Source organism: Protobothrops mucrosquamatus, unplaced genomic scaffold (assembly GCF_001527695.2).
Source record: "Protobothrops mucrosquamatus isolate PMUCROS unplaced genomic scaffold, P.Mucros_1.0 scaffold635, whole genome shotgun sequence".
NCBI classification, from domain to species: Eukaryota; Metazoa; Chordata; class Lepidosauria; order Squamata; family Viperidae; genus Protobothrops; species Protobothrops mucrosquamatus.
In genome coordinates, this window is record NW_015386927.1 from 62,107 (window position 1) to 82,557 (window position 20,451).

At 39.3% G+C, this 20,451-nt stretch overlaps 1 protein-coding gene across 1 annotated transcript in view; it reads right to left on the reverse strand.

Moving 5' to 3' along the window:
- P2RX3 (purinergic receptor P2X 3) overlaps positions 1-10,869 on the reverse strand; it is a 37,981-nt gene extending 27,112 nt beyond the window's left edge. Inside the window, exon 1 of the mRNA XM_015817760.2 lies at positions 10,736-10,869. Coding sequence (XP_015673246.2) covers positions 10,736-10,869 — 134 coding nt within the window. The remainder of the gene's footprint in view (positions 1-10,735) is intronic.
- Positions 10,870-20,451: the final 9,582 nt, after the last annotated feature.

A 20,451-nucleotide genomic window follows, 5' to 3' on the forward strand; every position in this document is an offset into this window, starting at 1 on the left:
AGTATTTTAATTGGAAACACAGCTTGTAATATTTGGTTTTAATTCGGCTTTTATCGGGGTTTATTTTCTGTATTTTTGTATTTTGTAATTTTTTGTACTTTGTGTTTATTATTTGTTTTTAATATGCTGTGAACCGCCCTGAGTCCTATGGGAGAAGGGCGGTATACAAATTAAAATAATAAATAAATAAATAAATAAATATGGAGCCAGGAGGCAGAGAAGTCTGGGTATCTGGGCCATCGGATGTCTCATTCCTTAAATTATTCCTCAATCCTCTTGTTTTTGTTTGTTTTTAATATTTAGTTCATATAAATCCCTGGTGTTTGGTTTACCACCATGACAGTTATCACATTGGTTCTATCAAAATGGAAGCTGAACTTCTGCCCCCCCCAACCCACTCCCGAAAAACCTAATTATCTGGTTTATTTCTGCAGTCTAAGTCAATGTCAAGCATCAGATCTCACACTCAAAATGTTCTCTTGGAGGCTTGGAGATGAACTAAAGAGCACTTCCAGATGACCCACCTTTCTGTCTCTCAGCATCCCAACCACAGAAATGCCTGGAATTGATCCAGGGAGATTTGATTGTTTGTGAATCTATTAACCAGGTGAAGTGAGCAGGGGGAAATTGACCAGAAACTCGCCAGACCTAATTAGCAATAGACAGTAATTGGAAATTGTCTGTTTTGAGAGGGCTGGAGAGAAAAACTGGTTGATAGGGAATGAACTTCTCATGCTGAATCCCCGGCTATTTGTTGTTCTTGTGGTGATTTCAAAAAAGAGCAACTGCTTTGTAATTTTTTTAAAAAATCCCTTTTCTCAAAAATAACAGACCTATATTGGGATTTCATGCAGGTTCATGATTTGTTTGGTTACCAGTAGGTTCATCTCACAATGAAATTGAAACTGACCTTTCTCTAGTCACCCTTAACTCTATCAAGATTAGCTCCTTGTGAATCAAGGGACTTTTTAGTCTGGCTTACTGTATGAATGATGGGATGTGGTGGCAGACACTATCCCCACACCATATGAGTTCATAGAAGGGTCTGCATAAAATATGTAATTATCTTTTACAATATGGCTTGGTAACATCTTTGGGCTATAAATTCAATCCCAATCTTATTTTTGCAGTCCCCAGAACTGTGCTGCTGAAAGTCAGCAGCAAAATGACAATTTTTCAGCAGTGCAGTTTTTTAAAATTTTATTTACAAGCAAAACAAAGCCATTTAAATTACAAACTAGGTGTATCTAGCCTTGGGAGACTCGATGCACCTGACTTCTATAAACACTCTAATATTTCTAAGAGTGCAGAGGGACCCCCAGATCAGCATTACCCATTCCTCAGAAACTGCATATAATAAGGAAAAAACAGAGTTCCCCTCCAGCTGAAGAAAAGTGCTGTCCTCTTTTATAGCTACAAGTTAGGTTATACATTTCTTTGAGCAGGGGCCAATTCTCTTGTGCTTTACTGAATCATAAAGGTGGTATTGTTTTCTGCATGCAATTCAAAATTCTGAAAAGTATATTTCCCTGGTACCCAGACAGAGACATGTCTCCAGCACAGTACGTCCCCTTTGCAAGGTTTTCAGTTAGACTTAACTGAACTGCATACTTCTCTGCTTTCATTTTTGATGTGTGCCATTGTGCCCGCAGTAAAAAAAAAAAAGACAATAAAGGTTATCTTATCTTTCATTATTTCTGTATGGAGCAGACCAGGATGACTTTTCCAGATTGTACAGCAATATTCCACAATGATAGCTGAGCATTCAACGCACAAGCACGATATCCTTTTTGGCTTTTTCTCAACAACCTGAGATCCTCCAGAAGAACTCAACTATATCATTCAATTGGCAGATATATCAGAGATGATAGGACTTACAGACTGGCATACATGTTCTAAACTCTCAGCTATCACTGGATTTACAAGTAGGAGCTGGGGCAAGGAGTACCTGTGTACAATTACAACTAGTATGCCAACTATAAAATAAAATATAAAATAAAATATAAAATAGGGAGTCAAGCTATTTTCCAAAGCACCAAAAGGCAAGACAAGAAGCAATAGATGGAAACTGAACAAAGAGAGAACCAACTTAGAACTAAGGAGAAACTTCCTGACAGTAAGAATAATCAAGTAGCGGAACAACTTGTCTCCAGAAGTTGTGGATGCTCCAACACTGGAAGTTTTTAAGAAGAGATTGGACAATCATTTGTGAAAAATGGTATAGGCCCAAGGTCTCCTGTTTGAGTGGGGGTTTGGACTAGAAGACCGCCACAGTCCCTTCCAACTCTGTTATTCTGCTAATACAACTGCTACCTTTCCTAAGCTGCATTTGGTGACTATTTATCCATATCTTCTCAATTTCTCACAATAATGCGCCTTCCATGAGGCTATTCTTGAAAGCTGACCTGAAACTCGACCTGGTGCAAAACACAACAGCTTGACTGCTAACTACAACTATGTATATGGATGATATGATGCCTATAGTGAGATATCAGCACTGGTAGCCAATACCACCTAAGGACTGACCTTTAAAGACCCAAATGGTCTCACTCTAAGGCAATATTTCTCAGTCTTGGCAACTTTAATGTGTGGGCTTCAAAACCCAGAATTCCCCAGGCAGCAAATTCTGACATCGTAAAATTGCTGAGGTTGATAAACACTGATTTAAGGGGCAGCTTTCCTATTACAAAAGATGTTCAGAGCTGCAGAAGAGGACCTTCTGAAGATGCCTCTGCTGTCAGAAGCCGTTTTTTCCCCCCACAGCAAATGGTAAAGAGCCTTTCCTGTGTTGCTATTCCCCAGATATGGAATGTGTTCCCTCAGGACTTGCATTTGGCCTGCTCTCTCTCTGCACTCAAAAAATCTGTAAAGACGCTTCTCTTTCACTAGGCTTTTAATAGCGGAATTATTTTAGTGCCTATTTTAGTGTCAGTTTTGAACGGTATTTTTAGCTCGTTATATTTTGGTGTTTTTAGCTTTTGTGAATTGCTTTTAATACTCACCAGGGTAGGAAGATAGAAAAATCCATCCATCCCTCCATCCAATAAATAAAGAACTACAGAATAGAATAAAATCAGTGAATTATCTGAACTAGTGGAGGTGATTTTGTGTGCGTTTATATTCATTCTCCAGATGAGTTGACTAATATAGCAGTAGTTGGATTTAAGTTGCTGTGATGCTCCTCTTCCAAAATATAATGGATGCATTTAAGCCTTTGGGGTCTGAAAAGCAGAATGATATGGGTAACTGAATTTCCAATATAAAAGCCTAGGCAAAGCTAAGGAGCAGTGAGAAGTCTCAAAGGGGATGGGGAGAGGGAAAGTAGGCCAACTGAATGAAAATGCCAAGCCAGAATAAGCAGCATAGCAAAACAAAGCTCCACCACATCACTGTCTAGATATAAGAGCAGAGAGAATGTCATGTTGCAAGCAGAAATCCTCTTCATGTCATTGGAGATGGCATGAGTTATAACTGGGGAGCTGGCGTTATAACCCATCATTATACAGAGGGCACCAGGCTGGAAAAGATAGATCTGTTGCTAATCCAAAACTCTGTCACAGTAATGAAGCAAGATGATTGTGCTGCTTGTCACTTGAGTGGTTTCAACTTTTGAACTGTCTTCGGTTGACTTATACAACACTGTCAAAAAAATAAAAAATAAAAAAAAAATTCCCCAACAAACTCATTTTAACCAGGACATCTCTGTGGATATAAGGGTTTGGGTGTATGTGTGTATGTGTGTGTGAGAGAGAAAGGTCTCCTTTTATCCATGACCAATTATTGCAATTCAAGTAGTTGAAAAATGTACTTAAAAATTCCACACAGAGAAAGACAATTTTATCCAGCTGAAATTAGTGGTGATGAGCACTAATCATTTACATCCTGAGAAAATGCTAATGCATTCAAGTGAACTCGATATACATAGATAGGACCGTCTCCTAAATCCTCAACGGAAGAAACTATTAATAATGGAAGCCCCGTTGCTTTCAATGGGAGATGCAGGATAATGCTGAATCTTGACTCAGAAGTGATTCAGCCTATGATTAATGAGTCTTACAGGTAGTCCCCAATTTACAACTGGTCATTCAGTGACTATTTAAGGTTAATATACCCCCCCAAAAAAGTACTTGTGACCTGGATTGAAGTTTTGATGGCTGCCCTCCCCTGCAGTCATATGACTGCATTTTGGTGCTCAGCAATTGGCTTGTATTTATGGCCATTTGCAGCATCCCATGGTCACATGACCACAATTTATGACATTTTTGTTAGAAATCAGCATTTAGTTCTGTTTTCCGGGGAAAAAACCCCTATAGTGAACAATACGCTTGCTTGACAACCACCATGTTCACTTTATGATCACCACATTTTCTTTACGACCTCCGCAAAAATGTCATAAAATCGGGTGCAACCAGTGGTGGGATTCAAATATGCGAACAACCAGTTCTCTGTGTGGATGCCGCTTCTGGAAATCCATTCTGGGCCTGGGCAACAAAAAATTAGCTACCGGTCCTGCCAAAGTGGTGCGAACCGGCTGAATCCCACCACTGGGTGCAACCATGCGATGACCTGCTTCATGGCCATCATGACTTATGATCAAAATTATTGGCTCAATGACGATTGTAACTCAAGGACTACCTGTACTCTCTAATAATTATGCTGAGGTTCGGAGTCTTAGCTACAAAGATCTTTAGCAAGAATTGGGTCAGATGCATTTCCAGCAGGAAGAAATAATCTGCCTAAGAAGAACAAAATTGCTCATCATCTTGATAGACTCCAGGGAAGGGAGCAAGATTTAACAATCTAGTTCTTGCCAGCAACACTGTATTTGAGCAGAACCAAATTCTCCTTTTGCAAGGGAGAGGGGGAATTAGTGTGTGTGGGGGTGTGTGAGGGGTGTTGGCAAGGCTGAAGCGCCTGTTGTTGTTAATGAAATTTTGTTTTAACAACCTCAAAAGGAAGAGGAAACCAACTGTGGCACTCAAACAGAGCTTGGAGGGGAGTGGATGACAGGACTCCAGCTATTTCCTTGCCATGAACCCCTTTACCTATCCATAACCATCTAGGCCAGGGGTAGGCAACCTTGGCTCTTTCATGACTCCTGGACTTCAACTCCCAGAATTCCTGAGCCAGGAGCCAAGGTTGCCTACCCCTGATTTCTAGGCTAATGCCTAGGAAGGAAGTTTACGCCAGGTAAGGCAAACAGACTCATTCTTTCCTCTGACATGAATGCAGTTTCCACATATTGCACCAGTTCTACAGCTACTAACTGTATCACCCCTTTAACAATGCAGAAAGTGACATGGTTTTTTTTTTTTTTTTTGCTTTATGTTATACTTCTGTAGCTGCATGTGTTTTTCAGTCCACTTTGCAGATCAAAATGGCCACAAACCTACAGCCAGCCTCTCTAATGACTGGGACAAAATTGTTATTTTATCTTTAACTATAAATTAAGTTAAACTTCTGCAGATGGATTTGCAGGACATTTTGAAGAATACTGTCTTTATCATGAATATCATAATATTTTCCCTGGCTTATGTGATGTGTTTTCCAGATCAATGCTTCCCTTTGTTTTGAATTCATATTCTACCCTTTGGTCACTGAGCTGCTGCCTTCTCTCTCCCTCTGTCTCTCTTTCTTTACAGCCACTATCTTGATTATTTAGTCAGTTCAAAAAGATTAAAATAATAATGCTTATCATCAAATGGAAAACTTTAAAAACACGCCATTAAATTGTTCCCAGTTCTCCAACAGGTCAACCTTACCTAAAGCTTTCCATGGCAATGGACCTAGGTATTTGCAAGACCGCCTCCTACCAAATATCTCCCTTCGACCAGTCCGCTCCCACAGAGAGGGCCTCCTTAGGGTACCGTCAGCCAGACAATGCCGGCTGGCGACCCCCAGGGGGAGAGCCTTCTCTGTGGCAGCTCCTGCCCTCTGGAATGACCTACCCCCTGACCTACGTACAATTGCAGACCTGCGCCTCTTCCGCCGAGCCCTGAAAACTCATCTGTTCCATGCGGCCGGCCTGGCGTAGTTTTGATTGGGTTTTGTTAGGGGTTTTATATTTTAGAGCAGGCTTTTATGTAATATTTACTGTGATTTTTATTATTGCCTGTTCACCGCCCTGAGTCCCGTAAGGGAGATAGAGCGGTATATAAATTTAAATAATAAATAAATAAAATAAAAATTTACAGAATTTTTGCAATATTTGTATCCCCATCATGCCAAGAAAACTGCATGGATATTTCCATATACATGTTTTGTTTGCAAATGTATAAGCAAATAGGAAAAAGCAGCAGATCTGCTTCCTTATATCGTATCTCAGAATTACCCTGCCTGCTATGATCTTTCCAGCTTTCCTGTCCACCCATGTTTGAGTGGCTGCAAAACATGCCAGAAATAACCATAGCTGTCCCAGCTGCCAATCCCTATCATTTCTCTATTTTACCTGTTCTGGGTCACGGCAGAGAGTTCTGCCCAGATTGGCAACTGCTCCACTCATCACGGGAGGGTGATCAGGGTTTGTTTGTTTTTCCTGACCTTGCTGCCATCTCCTTGCCACACATCCCTGGTGAATGGGGAAAATGTCTACCAATCAACGCACTGCAGCAGGAATGGAGGAGAACTCATTTCAGGACTCTGCCTGAGTTTCTGTAAGTTCATTATCTGCCTCTCTTCTCACATGCTATTTGGGCATCTCTCAAGTTTAAATAACATGGAATAATAAGAATAATATTAATTAATGTAGAAATCACCCTAGAGAGGAAGGAAGCAGATTGCCTGTGATGTTTGCCTAATTAAATAGATTTTATAAAGCAGGAGAACTGAAACTGAACTAGCCCATCTCTCTTACTTCATGGGAGGGGAAAGTGATTGAAACTGAAAAATACAGGGAAGGTTGCAGATATGCCACAAAAGCCCGGTTCAACATCTCTCCTTATGTTCTCAATAACAGCAAAAAATTAAAATGAGATTGCTCCACCTTAAAATAAAGATACACCTCCAACCACAACATTGTTAAAACAGAAGGGCCCCCCTCTTCCTAGCATGGCATGGCAGAGCATTAGCATAGTTTCCATTTCCCTTTTAAAAGCCTGGAGGGAACTTGGTTTCAAGTGTACTGGAGGGAGAAGATAATGGGTATCAAAGAAACTCAAGAAATAAAGTGGGAATGGAGAGGGGGGAACACTGGGAAAGAAAGAGTTGTGATGGAATTTAAGTGGCCAGAATAGAAGGGATATAGCCTCACCTCTTGACATACCCAAAATATATCTGCACCACACAAGTTGATTGACTTCACCTCCAAAATAAGGGATGACCTTGAAAATGTGATGGAACAGTGTTGGTCTGCAAGATGAGGGAGAGTATTATTTTAAAACTGGCAACCTAATGATCACTTAAAGAGGTTTTTGTTTCTTATGAAGTGATGAAATGAAGACATGATACAACCACGGAGCACATTGTTATACTCTGAGTAAAATTGTACCATCGTAAAGAGGAAGTGAAGGCAGGGTCTCTGTCTCATATATATTTCCTGTCTCATATATATTGTCTGGAAGAGGTGTTGTGATATATCACCTTTTCCAAACTCTGATGACTTACGTGTTCCAAATACTCCAAAAAATATCTATAACATTAAGATTTTTTTTTTTACAGAAGAGTTACAGGAACCACTAGGAGTCACCACATTATTGGTTTCATTTTTACTGGGACTCTTCAGATGCAAGTAGCATCCGAACCCTGAATATTGTTCTATGCGGTTGAAGACCTCTACAAGGAATTGAACTCACAGATATTCATATTTTAGATGACTACATTATATACAACACATTGCCTTAGGAGTTTTCTTCATCTTGGTATTCAGAAGCTGCAGTAGAGTTACCATAGAGGAATATCTATAATCTATTTGTAGTCATAATGGAACATTCTTTTGTTAAGTTTCAGATTCTAATCAGACTTTACTATGAAAGACTGAAAGATATCCGAACTGATCGGTAGCAGAAATCATTCAGATTCCCATCTGAGTGATTTACCATAAAATACCAAGTATTTCAGATTCTCCTTTAAAAAAATAGCAACAACAAAATAGCGCACAGAAAAACTCAGTCTAATATATTGAGAAAATGCAGAAAATCCAAAGTATAAGGGCATTTTTTTGTGTGAAGAAAGATTCTGAGCTTTGTTCAACTGTGGTGCTCATAATAAATGCTGAGACACAGAATTGATCCAAACATGTAATTTTTACCTTGCTAGCCAACTAGTGGATTTTAGAACTTAATAAAAGTCTGAGTAGATACAGTAAGCCAGTAATTTGCCCATCCTTGCTGTGAGATGGATTTAATATGTTATCCTATTCATAATAATAATAGCAATAGCCAGGAGTTATTTTGTCATAGAACGCCCAGAACTGAGTTCTGGCACCTTTTTTGGATGGAACCTTGTAGGGTAGGCAAGGCGGGTTGTATGACATGTGTGAGTTCCGGCACCTTTTTTTCTTTTACAAAAAAAGCACTGGCAATAGCAATAAGCACTTAGACTTATATACCGCTCCATAGTGCTTTACAGCACTCTCTGAGCAGTTTACAAAGTCTGCATATTACCCCCAATAATCTGGGTCCTCATTTTACTGACCTCAAAAGGATGGAAGGCTGAGTCAACCTTGAGCAGATCAAGATCGAACTCCTGGCAGTGAGCAGAGTCAGCCTGCAACATTGCATTCTAACCACTGCACCAAGATAGCTCTGGTCATTGTAACTATTCCATCACACTTAACTGGAATGTTCCTGCAACTATGGCTGTTTCTGTTATTGCTATGTTAACACAAGATCTTAGCAGAAGTGGCTTTGTAACCATTGCCTCCTCTTCCGGTTAGTTGCAGACTTTCGCCAGTGTTCTCATCACTCATGTCCCTGTAGATGATAATCACATTAATAGCTTCCTTTCCCCATGACCCTTCTGCTTATGTTATCTTAAAAATGGATTAAATAACTTCCAATTTCCTAACATGCTTTCCAACATAATTCTCATCTCATACAGTAGTCCCATGTGCCTTTTTCTCCCACATACATAATTATAAGTAACATTTTCTGTGGAATGCTATAATACTCCAATTCTATTCCAAAGAATCCTCAAGAGGTGCTTCCAGATAAGGCTTTGAATTATGCCTCCTTGTTTAAAAGTTTTGTGTATTGGTGGCCATCCAAGCTTTCCTGCATTTTCCCACCATTTCTTCCATCTTTTCCTTATCATTCACATTAAAAAAATAAATTAATGAGGGAGGGGAAGAATGGCTTCACAACGCTTTTTCGTTGGCCCTGAGCCAGAAGACCTTAATCTGGAAGTATCCTTAGGATTTAGGGAATTCCTCCAATGCATACAGACTGAGGCAAAATATCATCTCATCAGAAAAACTGTTACTGATTTTTTGATGCTTCCTGCCTATGTCGTCTTCCATGAAGCACTGAAAACTATCTTAAACCAGGGGCAGTCTGTTCATCTACCCAGTATTCTTTCCTCTGTTTGGGTTGAGACTCCCAGGCAGAGCATTTTCATATTGTTTACTGCTGGAACATTTTCACCAGAGATATCAAAAAAAACAAACCCCTCCCATATACAAAGCAAGGATTTTATCACTCAGTTGCGATTTCAGTGACTGCACTATTCTTCTATTCCCTCTCAAAACCTCTCCCTTATTCAGAATAGGCACTTGTTACGATATGGAATGATAAACTGTCACCAATTTCTTTGCCTCTTCTCTGCCTCTCCGCTAAAGTCCACAAAGCACACACAGCATGGATTCACACAATTATTGGTAACATCAGGCCATAAGGTGGTATGAATGATATATGGGAGCATGGTAAAGTAAGTACTGGTGTGCAGCAGATTATAAGGTTGCTACTACAGTTCTTGATATCACATTGGGAGGTTTAAATCTGAGACAACGGTGAAATAATTATTCAAAAATGTTCACTCTTTTTCACTCACGCCTTCATTTCATTAGTTCAAAGCTTCCTTTGCCTTCAAATGTCCTAAGTTCTAACTGTCTCTACCTGATGCATAACAACAAAAAGGCAAAATATTTGCACAGGAAAGCAAAAACAAGCACTGACAACCCTTCTTTACTTCTCAAAGTAATTGCCTCTAAATTAACAATAGGCAGAAATCCCAGATTTGTGTAGCTTTCACTTAGAGGATCACTAGCTGAAGATCTTTCAGATAAAAATGGTCTGAATCCATTTTTCTACTTCTTCAAAAAAAGTGTCCTGTCTTCATCACCGCAGAATGGAGCAATTGGCCGCTTGTTACCTAAGCCCCTACCTGTAGGAGGAGACACTGGCAACAACCTCATGAGACATGAGCTTCCTTTCATACGCTCCTTTTTCAGACCTGGCAGTCATAGATACTGGTATATGAATTTCTGCAAGCTTAAAGATAATTAGGATGCAAATGCTTACCTCTCTCAAATCTTCCCCATGCTTATGACCCCATGCATTTGAAGTTGCACTGAGGACACCAAATGTTCGGTCAAGCAGCCTGTCCTGCCTTGTTGTTCACATCAATCAGTATTCAGATTTTTTCCCCCTCCACCGCATTCTTCCCACCCCCTCTGTTAAACTTTCTCAAATAAAGAAATCTTTTTTGAAAAGTGATATCTGCGGGTTAGATTCCTACCTGCTATTTACATCCTCCCCCCAGGTTAGAAGATATCACCCCCAGTGCATCTGTTTTCCCTCACCCAATGAAGTATGAAATGATGAGCAGCTGGACAGCCCGGTTGATCACGCCGATGGTCCAGCTCTTTACCACCACAGATTTGGTGGTTTCATAGGTGAAGAAATTTGCTACGCACGTCATGCTGGAGGAAAGCATGGAGACTGAGGAACAACTCCAGGATGCCCTGCAAGCCAGAGGAGAAGGCCAAGGGTTGCAGTGATGAGGGCAGGAACAGACACCAGTGGTGAAAGCGGTGCTGGCAGAATGAACAGAAGACACTTCCAAAGGATATCAAGTTGGCTCCTTCCAGCTCTTCTCTGCTGCAACTCTGGGCCAGTCTGAAGTGCAGGGACCCCTTTAATAAGATCTTGCTCCTGTCTCCACTGAACACTATAATGATGCTGTCAGAGAAAGGTGGGGCTTCCCAGCTCATCAGTTACAAATTGGATTCCAGCAAGTATGTAGATGGAAGACATCTTAGCATTAAATAATGAATCCGCAAGTGCTGCATTTTCTTGAGTGGTGTTCCAGCCCTACAGACTCTGCTTATGTGAGTGCTGGGAACTTCACACAGTCGAAAATGGGGGAAGGGATCACAAACAAAAGAGGAAGGTTAAAGAACCTTAAAGAACCGTTTTCCTTGGAGACCAAATTGAAAAATGGGAGTTGTCCTAGCACAATCCTGTCTCCACTACCTTCCCAGAGTCTCAGATCAATGATAGCGAGAAGAGCTAAGTAACTGGATATCCGGTGAGAATATCTGTCTCCAGATACATCTTTCAGGCTCCTTTCCGAAGGCAGCATGTGGAGCTCTTTCTAAAGCATGTGGGTTCAGACTTATTAATGTTCCTGCTGGGGATGAGAGTGTATGTACATGTGCTTTTTAAATATTAATGTTCACCATTTCCACAAAAGCGATTTCTATGGTCATTGCTTTGGTGATATATGTGTAATGAGAGCAGTTTCATTACCAATGGCTTGGTGATGCTATAAATCACTAATGTATAAATGTTTATCATAATTACATTACTTTTATATCTTGCCTCTCCTCTGGGAGATCAAGACTGGGCAGTAGGCGTTCTCCCCACTTTGTTCCTACAACAGCAACCCTACACGATTAAAAAAAGTAGCTGGTACAAAATCATTCAAGTTCTTTGGTTGAGTAGAACTTGAACCTGGATCTCCCAAGTCTCAGTCCATCTGCATACCCCTTCTCAAAGTGCAAAACCACCTCTCTCTCTCTCTCTCTCTCTCTCTCTCTCTCTCTCTCTCTCTCTCTCTCTCTCTCTCTCTGTGTGTGTGTGTGTGTGTGTGTGTGTTGGGACAGGGACACTTAACTCATCCTCACCTAACCCTGAGAAGCAGTAGCAAAGTGCTAGCATTCAGCAGAAGATCTTGTGAAAAAATGCTGATTTCAGAGAATGCTGATTGTACTTATAGTCCCTGTTCTGTCTTGGTGCTAAAGTAGAATAGGGGTGAGATCTGCATGAGAAGCAGGAGGAAAAGAGAGGTAGGGTGCAATGTCTCCTCTGCAGCAAATAACTGACAGCAGACGACCCATCGGTTTTCTGCTCTTCGTTCTCTTATCCAATGGAGCGATCATTCCACAGAATCAGGGAATTGGTAGCCAATTGCTCCCTTCCTTTTGTCACCCTTTCTATGGTAGGAATAGCAAAAGTGAGAAAAGGAGAAGCGAATCTTAGAGATGCCAGCTGTCCAGAAAAAAACCGGAATAGTGCTTTCCTCCATGAAATGGTGGCTGAAGAGCCCTTTTATACGCATCCCTTCCCTTGGACCCCACCGTGTGTGTGTGTGTGTGTGTGTGTGTGTGTGTGAAGACCACTTGACATGAGAGAGAGAAAAAACATCCCTGAGGCTTTGGCCCTGCAGCATCAAAATGGAGGGGACAGAAAGATCTACTGTATTCTGGCAGGATATGCCTCTGCAGACAACACCCCTACAATAAAGCAAACCCACACTCTGGGCACTGTCTTGACTATAGAATATTGACTGAAGAACTGCATCCATCTCCCTTTGCACTGCCACTGGAAAGTCAATTATTACTCTTTGCTGGTAGTGGCTCTTTTTGATGCCAGGAGAACCAGTACTAAAAAGCCAAGTTCTCCACTTTCTCCTATCAATCTTTCACAGCACGTTCTCTAATTCCACATTATTATCACTGACAACAGAAAGCCCACTTCTTGGGTTTCTCTCTTCTGTTGACAGAACTGGTGTTGAAGGACCAGCTTTTTGTCTTCTTACTTCTGGTGCCATCTATGGGTTAGCAAGAGAAGTGGGCGAGAGAACTATTGGCAATCTCTCTGTCTCTCTCCTGATTCTCTTGCTGCCAACAGGCCCAGTTTATTCCCAGCCTTGAACAGCCCAGGATCTATTTTCATTCCATTCACATTTGGGTAAGCACGCTCCCTGGTTTTACAGACTCGGTTGAACGGTTGCTGGAATTGGGTATGTCTAGTTTAATGAAGAGAAGGACGAGGGGGGGACATGATAGCAGTGTTCCAATATCTCAGGGGCTGCCACAAAGAAGAGGGAGTCAAGCTATTCTCCAAAGCGCCTGAAGGCAGGACAAGAAGCAACGGGTGGAAACTAACCAAAGAGAGAAGCAACCTAGAACTAAGAAGAAACTTCCTGACAGTTAGAACAATTAACCAATGGAACAACCTGCCTCCAGAAGCGGTGAATGCTCCAACACTGGAAGTTTTTAAGAAGAGACTGGACAGCCGTTTGTCTGAAATGGTGTAGGGTTCCTGCGTGGGCAGGGGGTTGGACTCGATGACCTCCAAGGTCCCTTCCAACTTTATTATTATTATTATTATTATTATTATTATTATTATTATTATTATTATTATTATTATTATTATTATTATTGTTATTATTATTATTGTTGTTGTTGTTGTTGTTGTTTGCTGTTGTTGTTGTTTTGTTGTTGTTGTTATTATTATTATTGTTGTTGTTGTTGTTGTTGTTATTATTATTATTATTATTATTATTATTATTATTAATTATTATTACATGCAGACATTCTGGGCATTGTGTTCACCCTCAATCCTAAGTAGAAAAATGTCTCCCTTTTCAGGATTGCAAAGCAAGAATCAAGACACTTACTGTATAAGAGCAATAGCAGAACTGTGCAAGCCTCAGAGCAGGAAAACTTTTATGCATTCACTGCATATGGATACCTGAAGGATAACATGCAATGGCGGTGTGGGATACAAGATTAAAATTACATTAGGCAGGCTCTACTTTTATAATTTGGTGGCTTTTGAACATTTCCTCCCTATGAATTTATAAAGGAATTGTGGGGTTATTTTTGTAGATTATTCCCAAAATATGACTGGATGGTATTTCAAAAGCATTTAAGCCTCTGGGACATGGAAGGAAGCTCATCTCCCATAGGTTTAGCAAGAGGAACCTCAGTTATTCAAGGCTTGAACGATAATTACCAGTTCTTATGCATGGAAACATAACCAATGCAACTATTATAAAAGGTGTGTGAAATGCTTCACTTGAGATTGTCCGCCAATATCCAAGTTTGATTCCCTTGCACAAAAAAGTTTCAATATTGGTTAAACAGATGTGGCAAGAAGGATGTGAGTGTTGAGCACCTTAAACAAAGAACAACACATTTCACATAATCCAAAAGTACAAGCTGCCTCTCCCGACATGATGTTACCTCACCAAGCCCAGAAAGGACAGGAAAAAGTGTATAGTATCAAGAATCGTGCCCAAATTTGCTGGTTATATTAGGGAAAACTGTCCAATATACAGTAGCCGGATAAGCACATGAAAGAGATACACCTTTCAGAACATTTCTCTTCCTTCTATTACTATGATATTGAAGTGTCAGAGAAGATGAAGTCTAACACTGGGGTATTGGTTCAGTTGTATTCTCCAAGAGAAAAAATTTCAGAATTATTGTATCAATGACCTTTTTTGTACAAAGAAATTGCCCTGTGTCCTGTTGTTGTGCTTTATTAGCTGTGGCAACTGCTTGTTCCTGCAGTTTTCTTGGCAAGATTTCAGAAGTGGTTTGCCCTTGGGCTGAGAGAGAGAGTGACTGACCCGAGATTATCCAGTTGGCTTTCTGCCTTAAGGGAGGATCAGAACTCATGGTTTCTTGCTCTCTAGTCCCATGAGCTTAACAACTATGCCAAACTGGCTCTCTAGAATTAATACCTATATCATTTGGATAATTCATCAGCCCAGTACCTGGGAATTATAGACCAGTCCTTAATTAATAAGTAGAACAGGCAGGTGAACAAGGGTACCTGGCATATGGAAATTAGAATCTTTTTTTTTTTTTAAAGATTCTGATTTCCATATGCTAGGTACAGGGTTTTGCTTTAGCTCTTCATTTTTGTAGAAAATGTTTTTGCTATAGCAATTATACTGCAGTCCAAAAATGATCTATAACTGCTGAAACAAATGACAGAGTATTACTAAATACCAAATTGGGATTTTTTTTCTCTCCCTATGCTGTTCTATCACCTTCATGTCTCTAGATCTTCAGCTTCTATTATCTGATCAACTCAGTGATTTAAGAATCTGTTCAATTGTTCTAGGTAGCAGTAAACTAAGAAATACTAAGCAGTATCTTAAAAGACGATGCAGTAAAAGTGTTACACGCAAATTGCCAGCAAATTTGGAAAACTCAACAGTGGCCACAGGATTGGAAAAGGTCAGTTTACATTCCAATTTCAAAGAAAGGCAATGCCGAAGAATGTTCAAACTATCACACCATTGCACTCATTTCATATGCTAGTAAAGTTATGCTTAAAATCCTACAACCTAGACTCCAGCAGTATGTGGATCGAGAACTACCAGAAGTACAGGCAGGATTTCGAAGAGGCAGAGGAACTAGGGATCAAATTGCCAGCATATGCTGGATCATGGAGAAAGCTAGGGAGTTCCAGAAAAACATCTACTTCTGCTTCATTGACTATGCCTTTGATTGTGTGGAACACAACAAATTGTGGCAAGTTCTTAAAGAGATGGGAGTACCAGACCATCTTATTTGTCTCTTGAGAAACCTATATGCGGGTCAAGAAGCAACAGCGAGAACTGGACACGGAACCACTGATTGGTTCAAAATTGGGAAAGGAGTCCGGCAAGGCTGTATACTGTCGCCCTGCCTATTTAACTTATATGCAGAGCACATTATGAGAAAGGCAGGGCTAGATGAATCAAAAGTTGGAATTAAGATTGCCGGGAGAAATAGCAACAACCTAAGATATGCAGATGATACCACTCTAATGGCAGAAAGTGAAGAGGAACTAAAGAGCCACTTGATGCGGGTGAAGAAGGAGAGTGCAAAAGTTGGCTTGAAACTCAACATTAAGAAAACCAAAATCATGGCATCCAGCCCTCTCAATTCCTGGCAAATAGATGGGGAAGAAATGGAGGTAATGACAGATTTTATTTTCCTGGGCTCCAAGATCACCTCAGATGGGGACTGCAGCCAAGAAAGCTTGCTCCTGGGGAGAAAAGCTATGGCAAATCTAGACAGCATACTAAAAAGCAGAGACAACACCCTGCCAACAAAAGTGCGTATAGTCAAGGCCATGGTTTTCCCAGTTGCAATGTATGGATGTGAAAGTTGGACCATAAGAAAGGCTGAGCGCCAAAGAATTGAGGCCTTTGAACTATGGTGCTGGAGAAGACTCCTGCGAGTCCCTTGGACTGCAAGGCGTTTAAACCGGTCAGTCCTAGAAGAGATCAACCCCGATTGCTCTTTAGAAGGCCAGATCCTGAAGCTGAAACTCAAATACTTTGGCCACCTAATGAGAAGGAAGGACTCACAGGAGAAGGGCCTAATGCTGGGAAAGATTGAGGGCAATAGAAGAAGGGGACGACAAAGAATGAGGTGGCTCTTACAAACACTTCCATGTATGTTTGCTGAAGAATCCTAGCAAACAGATTCACTCAAAGGAGCGATATGTAGAGGATGGCAGAGAAACATGTGAAATGCCTAAGAGAGATTGAGTCATTAGTACAGTGATTTAACACATCATCTCTATCAAAAACTACAGTATTGGCAACTTAGCGGCTGTGTTTGCCTAATTTGTTGTATGAGTGTAATAAAATGTCAATTACATATAACTGACAACAAGAAATGCTAAAAGCCAAATTAAAGTTTAAGCTGAAAGAGTTGAAACAATTGATTGAAATATTACATAAATTAATATTTATATTAATTAGCAAATACAGCCTTTTTAGGGCTTACATTGATCAGCTCCTTTTGCTGTAATATTGGATGTAAATTAAACATTTGTGACTGTCAACAATTGAGACACCACAAGACTGAAGAAGAAATCAAAAGTGGAAAATGTGTGTATAATGTATAGTAATAATAATATGTAGTATTCTTAGTATGAAGTATAGTATGAAGGAAGAAAAATGCAACTAAGAAACAACGGGGCAACAAGGATAAATATTCTAAAGAAGAATAAGGGGGTAAAATGTAAATAATAGATTACTGTTACGAAATTGCTGTTAAAAAAAAGGAGGAGTATATACTGTGTGTGTATGTGTGTTATGTTTTGTTTTGTTGGTTTAAAAAATAAAAATATAATAATAAAAAAAGAAGACTGAAGAAGAAATAGTGGGTGAACCAGTGGCACTATCACTCTTGTATGTTGTTATAGGAATGACTTTTTAAAGCTAAGGAAAAACATGAGGGAAAAGTGTTTTAAACCAAACATTTTAAATCAAATTCAAAGAACAACCTTGCCTCTTTAATAATAAACAAAAATTCAACCTGAATGATTAAAGGTAATATTGTTTTTTTTCACATATTGTCACTTGGGAGAAGTATTTCCCAATGTTTTCACAGCTCAGCAATTATTTATCTATTGCAGTTGAGATTTACTGTTCGAGTGAGCAAAAATTAAGCAGTGGCAGTTCCTCCATAATATATTTTTACCCTGATCTAACAGAAGGAAGTTGAGAGCAATTCCATGAAGAATAATTGCAGTGAATCTCCCCTCTGGAAAGTTACTTTAAGCTGGTAAAACATTTATACTCCAGATCTTTTTTGTCAGCTTGAGAATTACTGCCCCAGGGACAAATAAAAGATAGTGCATGTGGAAAGAAAACAAACAATGCATTTTTTGTTGCAAGTTCAGACAAAGATTGAGTCTAGGAAAAATAAAGATTCCCCAAATGACTTTATATGGAACTGTATTTTGAAGAAGCCGTGCATAAGAGGGCTAGGCAAGTGTGAAAAATTTTGGACTTAGTGCCAGCACAGACCCACTTGTCAATTCAATATGAAGCCCCCCTTTTTTCAGGCTTCCTCATGGGGATGGGAGGAAAGCACGGCATCTGAGCTCCATGGATGAGGCCCAGTTCGTGGTTTAGTTGACCTTGAGTTATTAAATAAACCACACTTGGTTTCGTACAGTTTGTCCAATCATAAAGCATACAATATCATAAGCATAAAGCTTACAATAATACAATAAGGCAAAACAAAACAAATCACACAGTTGTATGATGTGGACCCTTGGTAAAGAGTTGAAGACCCATCAGGGAAGGCAAGAATCTTTGGAATAAGCTTGTCTCCTGAACACTGCCAGAAAGTGCAGTAAATGTGTACAAACTTTTGTTAGCATGGAGGGTCAAAAGATGGTGGGGGCATTGTTTTATGTGGTTCTCTTCCTCCCTTTCTTACAATGGAGAATTTGCTCCCTACGGCCCTCCTTTGAGGGAGACGCTCAACACTCTCCTGTCCTATTCAACATCAAACACTATTCACTGGTTTGTTATTTGGTATCATAGTATGTTGATGGTATCCCGTTATATCTTTTGACCTCCAAACTGGCTAGGTGAGGCTGTTGAAGTTTTGTCTCAATGGAGGAAGCTGTGGGGATTTGGGTAGGGAGAAATTATCCTACCAATAATGAATATAACTGTAACTGGCTGTGAATGTAACCTGGTGGAACCTTAAACATGAAATGTTTTATGTGGGTATACATTAAATAAATGAGTAAATAGATCTGCTTAAGTAATTGCCCTTTTCAGACCATCAATAAAATCAATAAACTATTGCTTTTTAAAAGCTAATGGATCCAGACATTTTCTAATTATGCTGAACATATTTTCTCATCTCCAATATAAATTCTTGAAATATGTCTTTGAGATCAATTTCCTTTAGACTTTACATGACATTATTTTTGTTAACAACACTACTAGTTGTAGTAGTGGTGGCAGCCAGAGAGCAAGAGAAAAAAATTCAAATTCAAAGAGGCAGAGAAATTATAAGGTAATTTTGATTGAAAATTTAAAATTGTTTTGAAAATGAGGACTAAACAGGGTGTCTGTATTAAAGTCAATTCTGTAGAATTAACATTAAAAATGGTGAAATAATTTGGGATGAAACATGTTAGTGTCCAAGAAAAAATGGATAAAAAGTAAGTAATAAATGCCATGACAGTTCTGAATAAAAGGACAAATCCAGTTTTAACATCTGGTTGACTATGCAACTAACCATAGTAATATTAATAATATATTACACATATATAATTACACAATAATATATAATATAATAAAATATGTTTTATTTTCAATAAATTAAAAAAAACAGCAGGCAAAGCAGATAATGCAATACCTCACAATGGCTAAGAGCAGAAAAGCTGAAGAAAAAGACGGAGGGGCTCATTCTGGCTGCACAAGACTAAGCCTTAGGAACAAATGCATACAAAGTCAGAACTGAAAAGACAGTAACAGAAAGCAAATGCCACCTCTGCAAAGAAGTGGAAGAAACAACGGATCACCTAGTTAGCTGCTGCAAGAAAATTGCCCAAACTTACTAGAAACAATAGTATGATAAATTAACAATAATGATGCATTGGAATATCAGCAGGAAATACCATTTGACTGCAAGCAAGAACTGGTGGGACCACAAAATAGACAAAGTAATAGAAAATGAAGAAGCTAAAGTGCTCTGCGACATTAGAATTCAAACAGACAAGCATCTGCCACAGACCCCAGACTGTTGATAAAAAAGACAAATAAGTCTGGATAGTGGATGTTACAGTAGGTAAAGAAAGCAGACTAGAAGCAAAAAAAACTGTAGAAAGTCACCAAATGCAAAGACCTACAAATACATGTAGAATGACTGTGGCAAATGAAAGCAAAAATAATACCAATAGTGATAGTTATGATGAATAATTGTTGCTTTAGGGAAAAAGTATAATAAAGACTTGAATTATAGAATGTTTTGCCAAAATTGAAGGTTAGCTGAATGTGGTAAGAGCAACGTATGTTGGAAATATATAATGCATAAGAATAAACGGGATTCTTCAGTGAATGGATCGATTCTGAAGGGGGAATAAGACAAGAATGTGTGATGTCTGCTAGCTTGTTTAATGTACTAATGGATATATACTCTAATGATGTTAAAAGTGTGTTGGTTGGAGATATAAATTGTACTATAATGTACCTTTGTATGCAGGCAATTTTCTATTGTTGGCTGAAACTAAATGGTAGTAGCAAACTACTTAAACAGACTGTCTGGTGCAACAAGGAGTTTGAAACTGAAAATTAACAAATCAATTACCAGAATACATACATGTATATGTACATACATGTAATATCTCATCTTTGGTATTTAAGTTGTATTTAACAAGACCGATTGCAAGTGATGCATCAATGGCAAAAAGTCTTGAACAAATTCTTGACTTTGAATTCCTTGGTTGAATGATTTCTAAAAATGGAAAA